The 7,365-nt window shown below is 39.3% G+C and overlaps 2 protein-coding genes across 2 annotated transcripts; both read right to left on the bottom strand.

Annotated features, from left to right (window-relative positions):
- Positions 1 to 168: 168 nt before the first annotated feature.
- On the bottom strand, positions 169 to 3,719 carry LOC108652580 (inactive ubiquitin carboxyl-terminal hydrolase MINDY-4B). Its single transcript, XM_018102793.3, has 8 exons — positions 3,502 to 3,719; positions 3,227 to 3,444; positions 2,996 to 3,164; positions 2,553 to 2,618; positions 2,361 to 2,431; positions 2,097 to 2,250; positions 1,946 to 2,017; positions 169 to 1,880 (listed from the first exon to the last, which is right to left on the bottom strand). The coding sequence occupies exons 1-8, from the start codon at positions 3,556 to 3,558 to the stop codon at positions 1,347 to 1,349; spliced, it is 1,341 nt and encodes a 446-aa protein (XP_017958282.1). The 5' UTR covers positions 3,559 to 3,719; the 3' UTR covers positions 169 to 1,346.
- A 1,142-nt stretch (positions 3,720 to 4,861) lies between these two features.
- Adck5 (aarF domain containing kinase 5) lies at positions 4,862 to 7,162 on the bottom strand. Its single transcript, XM_018102719.3, has 5 exons — positions 6,965 to 7,162; positions 6,055 to 6,903; positions 5,817 to 5,982; positions 5,407 to 5,755; positions 4,862 to 5,344 (listed from the first exon to the last, which is right to left on the bottom strand). Exons 1-5 carry the CDS (start codon positions 6,977 to 6,979, stop codon positions 5,044 to 5,046), a joined length of 1,680 nt encoding a protein of 559 aa, XP_017958208.1. The 5' UTR covers positions 6,980 to 7,162; the 3' UTR covers positions 4,862 to 5,043.
- Between the last annotated feature and the right edge of the window lie 203 nt (positions 7,163 to 7,365).

The raw sequence follows: 7,365 nt of genomic DNA, 5'->3' as shown, positions 1-7,365 counted from the left end.
AAAAGGAAAGTTTTATTTGATATGGGGGATAAGCGAATTATTGAAGATATTTTAAAAATCTAGAGAATATTTTGAAGCCTACTTTTTGGGCTTAATTACCGAAAATCCCTCCCCTATTTTTTACACCTTCAAATTCGATTTCATTCATGAAAACGATTTCATAAAAAATTTCCTCATTAGTTTAACATTTATTAAAGTTTGACAAATCATTTATATTTTTGTTTGTTTAGTTTATATTTAGGTGCATTGGAGACTTGAAGCATGTTGGTGTTACATAATTTGCATAGATTTGTCGTCTCTAGTGGCTCCAGGCGGCAACTGGTTGAGTTTTGAGCTCCAGCGATCGCTTTCTTTTGCAGAGAGGCCTCAGTAACATTGTTAAGCAGGCAGATTTGTGTAAAGGATATGGGATTGTTTTTTCTTTTTAAACAAATTTGCCCGTTGTTGATGTTTTTCTGATACATGTATATGATACTCGAAATATTTTACGTGTATTTACCATCGCTGTTTGAGAATTTCGTTTCGGATTACGTTTCGATATCTTTTTATATCTTTTTCAAATACCCATTCGCAATATTTAAATGACAGCAACAGTAGAGTCATACTATGTAGCCTAAGTGCAGGAATATAACTAAATTAGTAGTGCAACATGTTCAACTAGAAAGCTTACAAGTCAAGGCACTAGCTAACTATAATACGATTATAACTACATTTTGGTCTAGACTTATATTCGATAAAATCTATGTAAGAGTTGACATGGGTTGGGCTTAGTATAGAACTGGTTAAAATCTTTTTATATTCATTGGAGTATAGATTTGAGCTTTCATTGATCCTATAATAAATGTAAAATTATATTATTCAGACATACTTAAGCAAAAATATAAGTTTTTAGATCTGAAACTAATAATTCACATATGCTCTCGTTTGTATGTGTTTGGTTTGTTCTATGATCTGTTTTAATAAGCAGTTAGCTAAGATTTGCTCATGGGAGTTATGTGAAAGGTTTTTCGAGCAGATCCTTGAACGCTTACATTTTGTATTTTGCAGAGACTTACTTGGCTGGCTGTGAAAAGTTAACGACAAATTTTCTATATATACTGGTAGAATTATGTGAATAATTTTTCTCGTTGAGAGTTTTGGATTGGTCATTCGCCAAGAAAGTCGATTTATATCATAGATTCAAGAGACAACGTAACAAGCTAGATGCAATGCCTTAGTGAGTCACTGCTCTATATGAATAGTACTTTTTGATTACAGTTAAATATCAACTGGAGATTTTTAAATACCAGAGGGATTAGATAGGAATTGCTTTGGTTATTGAATAATTTGCTGTTCGAAATGTGGTTCTACTGTGTGGTACTGAAAAGATAACTCAACATCGATGGCTGCACGTGAAAGCTTATAGTTGCCTCTTCCCACTTGGTATGAATCAAACGCTGCAATGGGGTGTTGAGCGTTGACTCCTCCTTGGCGACCACATCGTTGCCAGCGCTAGCGCCACTAGCAGCACCACCAACACCACCACCGCCGCTAGCGCCAGCCACACCACCACCGGCAGCAGCACCTCCACCGGCCGTGATTGCCTCATCCTTGGCTTGTTTGCCAACTGTCTGCGAGCTGCTCTCCGGCGTGATTGGTTGTCGCTCCAACATGACCAATGCCTGCTCATTGTAGGTGCGATTATCGATGGTCATCAGTATCTGATGACCCGAACAGCTATAGTAATTCACATCGAAACGTGACTCGGCATGATAATTTCTCAACAGATCCGGATTACGATTGAATATAACGCCATAGTGCCCAGTGCAGCTGGTTATCCAAATCGGGTAGTTGGGCGTCTTCAAGCGAGACCCCGGTTGCCGTGACTGGTTGACAGCAGCCTAACGCAACGGGAAATCTGGATGAGCTCTTTCTTTAGCTTTAACTTGTTTCACATTCCTCTTACACTTGTTGATTCTATGTCCCAGAGCAGCAGTCCAATCATGCAACGCTTCAGTACTCCATACTGTGCCACAGCCTGAAATCAAATTGCAAATAGAAATGGCAAACGATGCAAATCTCCATCATAGCACTGGCTTATCGAATCTTGCACTCACATAGCTATTCTCATCGCCCACATTGATAACGCCATTATGTATATAGGGCGTGGCACGCCCTGTCAGCAACAAGGTGACAATCATCAACGAACCCTCCTCATGGTTACCCATGGTCAACGGCATTGACTTGCTGGAATCCAGATCCGTGCGCACTCTGAGTCGGTCGCATTGAAAAGAGTAATAGATGGATGGGATTATAAAAACTCTTTTATATCAAATCTAATATGTGGACGTAAAGTACACTCGCTTTCGCTGAATTCTTACTTTCCCATCGAGCGAGTGAGTACAGCGCTATAGAGAAACAGCAGAGTGCCCGGGGTTTCCTCTTCTGTAAACTTTTGAATGGCATTAGTCAAGTGCACTAAATAAACATAGACTGAGAGTAAAGGCAACTCAAGCTAAAGAAATTGTTTCATTTAATAATTCGTAAACAATTTCTTTAACTTGTTTTCTTACGTATTGAAAGTTTCGCTTCAAAAAGTGTTCCAGTTCTTCGTTGGGTGAGAGGGTAAAAGTATAGAGCTGTAAAAAGAATACATAGATAAAACAGAAAAAACATCTAAAATTAAGAAATGAAAATATGGCAGTAACAAAATTTTTATTAAAAATAATAAAAAAACGAAAAAACTAATAAATATTATAAATAGTATTTCTATAAATCAACATTATTATTTAATCAAAAGCTTTTGACAAATATAAAAATGTAATAAGATTTAAAAGTTAAAGCGTATAAGATAGTATATAGTAATATGTCCTGGGACATATCCTAATTAATACCCTTGCTGTCTTTCATTTTTTGTTAGCTTTAAAAATTAAATTTTTAATTTGGTTTATTTTCCCGATTTCTGGCCAGTCACGCGAATCAATAGAGTTTGAGTTATGCAATCAGACAGGCTCACCTTTTCGGTCACCGTGTCGTGAAAGTAGGTGGCACTGTGATCCACAAACACCTCGTCCGCCGAGGGCAGCACCATGGTAACCTTGCCCTTGTCCGATATAAGGCGCAGTATCTCAAGTAGAGCATTGAAGAGAGCATCTCGCTGCATCTCAGCTGTGGCCATCAGAGGACTGCGAGGAAACCCAAGCTAATTAGCCGAACTGAACGAATTACCTAGCTAGAGAGGACGCACTTGGCCGTGGCTGCGGCTCGGCTGGGTTTGCGTGCAAACAGCAGATACTTCAATATGAACCCTTGGACCACGGACAACATGCCGCGGGTAGCATTCCTTGGGGAACGTAGCCCATAAGCCAGCTCATCCTTGCCGGCGGCACCAAAGACGAAGGATGTCTGCAGCCACTCGGCGCGCATGGGTATGCCGGCGGTGCCGAAGACCAGCTTGCGCAGCTCCTATTTAACAGGGATTAGGGATTGCCATTAGAGCAGAGAGAGAGGACTGTCCTTTACCGTTGCCAGTTCGCTGGTGATGGGCGTGCCGCCTTGCATGATAAACTCCTTGTTCATGGTGCTAATTGGTCTGGTCTTTTCCAGCTTTTCTTTTTTGCTTCCGTTTAGCTAATTTTGATTTCCGCTCGAAGGAGACTTTTGCTTCGTTCCACGATTTGACTGCAAATGTGCTTCAGCTGCTTCCACAGCTCGCTTCTAGGTTGAGATTTGCTTGACTGACTGACTAACCGACTGGGAAGCGGACTGACTGACTGACTGTCGACATTTCAGGCCTTTCACACTTCAACGTTGATTTTTAATTTCATATTTAGTCGTGGGCCGAGCTACAACAACAAGAGCAACACGTCACGAACGATGGCACATTAAATTGTGCAAGTCCTTTAAGTACAGTGGTAAAAAATTAGGTTTTTCTAATTTAAGTTTTGTGTCGAGTTAAATGGGCTATGCTAATTAATGCTATATAAGGAGAGTTCTTAAACAGCAAATACAAGCCCATAGTAAAAAAATACATTAGCTTCGAGCCTTGTCTTGCCTCAAGCTTGAGTTAGAGATTAGCTTGAATTTTTCAGAATGCATCATTTTTAGTTTCAATCTAGGAATTTTTTATTATATTTTTTTGTAATATATATTTTTTATTTATATTTTATTAATTTTCATTTCATAAAATATAAATATAATTATTTATTTTTATAATTTTTCTATAACACAAATATATTAGTCTTAGCCCACTGTGTGGGTAGATTTCAGAGGACTTGGCTCACTCGTCTGTCAGTCAACGAAAGTAACTTTAAATGAAATTGAATTGAATTTAGTTCTGTGTGCTCCACGCGATATCCGATATGCTGCATATATACATATACATGTACATATGAGTCGAGAAGTGAAAGTAAAATAGAGAAAGAGACATAGAGACAGAGAGAGAGAGAAAGAAGTTGGGCGCCAAGATTTTTTGGCATGTTTGAAGCCTGCCATGGCGGCCCGCACAACCGGAAATATGTAGTTGTTGGCGCCCATTTGTGCCTATTTCGTGGTGGGGCTGGCGGGGGCCAGGAGAACATATGTGTGCAGCTTAATAGTCGACATTACGAGTTATTTGAATGATGTACACTTGTCCCTGCAAGCATTGTCTTGTTTTGGTTTTTTTTGGCTGCTTAGCAGATACTCTCCATTATATGAAAGGCATTTAGAAATGGATAGTCAAGCATAGTAGCTCAGTTTAGCTGGATTTTACAGAGTACACAAGTTCGGCTATTGATAATTTCATATTTTAGAACTGTATAATCGATTAGCTGGTTAACGAGTTGTGTTTCAAGTCAACCTTGGAACATGTGTGATGCAATTTAATTAAAGTACTTGTCCGTTACATTGATAGCTTCAAATGGCTTTTATTATGTTACAATTCAGTATTATTAAATGACTTTGACGATACACGATTTTGTTGTAAAAGACAAGAATTATTTTCATATATCCGTATAAATGTCGTTAAAAAGGAAATGAAATGGATACCCAAACACAAATGCTAATCCAATAATAGTATATGCTCTACCTGAGCACATGCTTTTCCTGATCCATAGCATCCTTTATTAAAGTCCTAGCGCCCTCCGGTGCTCTCCCCACTAGATATAAGAAATTTAAATACCAATCCATCCAGCGGAGCTTAAATGCAGATATCCACAAGCAATATTCAAAATAGACACGACGGGTCAGCCATTTGAAGTACTCCAGTGGCGATCGACTACTGTGATCATAGATAGATCGCTGTGCACAGCGTGCCATGAGGCAGGGTCTATCCACCACGTCGCCGTGCTTATTACTGATGGCGCGAACAGTATTCAAATTTCGGCTAGAGAGACAGAATCATATGTTATTATAAATAAATTAGTTCGATAAGAGCAATGCACCCACGTCACAAACAGCAAGCAGCGCGGCATCTCCCTCAGTGTACTCATTATTATTTCAAATTGTTCCTTGGCCACCTTCTGTATATGATCGACGTCCTCCTGCGTGAGTTTGCTGCGTATTCTTGGCCCCTCAATTGTCACTGGCTGTTGGAAAAGCACTGAGGCAAACTTCATATAATCGACAACATTCATCCTACGAGCGGCGGCCTTCATTCCCATCTCATCTCGTTGCACAGTGGCCACCCAGAATTGAGACAGAGCGACGCGCACACTACGTGGCATCTCTTCATAGAGTCCGTGATCGAGTATTACAATGTCCGCTTTGCCGTTTCGCTTGTTTTTACGCACAAATACTAAATGGAAAGAATTATCTTTATATCTGTGATAGTTGGAAGCGTTTCTTTGATTACCCACTGTTGCCGGGATGGGGATCTGCATGGACAAACCCCGATTTAAAGATTTGTTCAGCACACATTGTAAAAAGCTTTTGATCCACGTCTTTTAGACTAAGGCCGAGCTTCTTAATGCTCGCCAAATCGCTAATTTTAACGCCATCAATCCATTCCAAGGTAAGCACGCGCTTTAATATTATATTAGATTATTAAAAATTCCAAATAATATTAAAAAAAAAATATATATATATATATCTTACTCTCTTGGTGAATCCCCAATAGACTTTGGGCACATGTACGTAGCTCAGCTTACGAAGATCCCTGGCACACCGCTCTGCGTTTTTACCCTCTTGCTCAAAATTCAGCTCTTGAACAAGATTCTTTCGCAGATCGTTCAATATCCAACCGAAATTATAGTCTTTGAAAATCAACTCAATTAAGTCCTGCAGAAAGATAATCGTAGCCAAGTCGCTGATGAACCGCTTCTGTAAATCGCTATACTGGACTTTCACAGCCACCTGCTCTCCGTTATGCAGCCTCGCCTTGAAGACCTGTGCCAAGCTGGCCGCCGCAACAGGTGTGTAATCAAATTCTTTATAAATCTTCTCGGGCAGTTTGCCAAAATCCTTTCGAAACACTTTCTGTATATCCTCTTTTGATGTTGGCAGGCATTTGTCCTGAAGCTTTGCCAATGTTTCCGTGTATTCAATGGGCAATATATGATTGACGGCTGCAAATCCCTGGCCCACTTTTATATAGAGACCACCATTAAGCAGACATGTTTCCAATAAGCGGTTGGCACTGATTTGATGAACCAATTTGCGCTTCTGCTCATAATCTGGATCAATCTCGTTCAGTCCCAAATAATCTACGGCTATCAGTGTGGCGGTCTTCAGTGACCTGCCGAATCGCACAAATGATCCACAGTATGTGAAGTCGTTGACAACGCCATCGTAACCAACAGCACAAGCCCCAGCGAGCAGACTTCCCAATCTTACGTAGGACACATTACGCCATTTGAACTGGGATCTAACTTGGCGCTGGGCTGTGGAACGCTTGCTATGGAATGTTTTCGACAGCCACAGTTTCCTGCTAACATATCGTAAATTCTGAAATCAATATTTTCAAACAATATATCATTGTTTTTATAAATATAACTTATGCACTTACAGGTGTTTGTAGCATTTCTAACAGAATTCATTTACTTTAAACATTGCCAAACAGCTGTTCACCGCATACCTGCAGCTGTTGCATACCCGCACAATGTTAATGACAGTAACTATTAATTTCAGAAAAAATAATATATAAAATATATAAATTTCACAATTTTAAAATACAATAACATAGGTTTTGAGCATGATTTTCGATATTCTATTTCGTTTCACATTTTGAACAATATATACATACATGTTTATTTGACATATTCTGATAGTTATCGATTATCTTAGGGTTGAAGGATATATTGCGTAACTATCGATTACGCGTTCAAATATTCAAATTCCAGCCCAAGGAGTATTGCGAAACACTAAAATTTGGAATCAGATGCAACAGTAACAAAAAATCTGTTTTAG

This window comes from Drosophila navojoa, chromosome 4, assembly GCF_054131105.1.
Source record: "Drosophila navojoa isolate 15081-1374.11 chromosome 4, UAZ_NAV_1.0, whole genome shotgun sequence".
Taxonomy (NCBI): Eukaryota; Metazoa; Arthropoda; class Insecta; order Diptera; family Drosophilidae; genus Drosophila; species Drosophila navojoa.
The sequence above is the reverse complement of the archived record's forward strand: the minus strand, read 5'-3'. Positions and strand labels throughout refer to the sequence as shown.

Coding starts and splice junctions, on each gene's coding strand:
- LOC108652580 (XM_018102793.3), bottom strand. CDS start 3,558: ATGAACAAGGAGTTTATCATGCAAGGCGGCACGCCCATCACCAGCGAA. Junction 2,432..2,552: donor TGAAGCGAAACTTTCAATAC/GTAAGAAAACAA, acceptor GCCATTCAAAAG/TTTACAGAAGAGGAAACCCC. Junction 2,251..2,360: donor CTCACTCGCTCGATGGGAAA/GTAAGAATTCAG, acceptor CGACCGACTCAG/AGTGCGCACGGATCTGGATT.
- Adck5 (XM_018102719.3), bottom strand. Junction 5,983..6,054: donor ATTGGGGATTCACCAAGAGA/GTAAGATATATA, acceptor ATAATATTAAAG/CGCGTGCTTACCTTGGAATG. Junction 5,756..5,816: donor AGATCCCCATCCCGGCAACA/GTGGGTAATCAA, acceptor CTTTCCATTTAG/TATTTGTGCGTAAAAACAAG.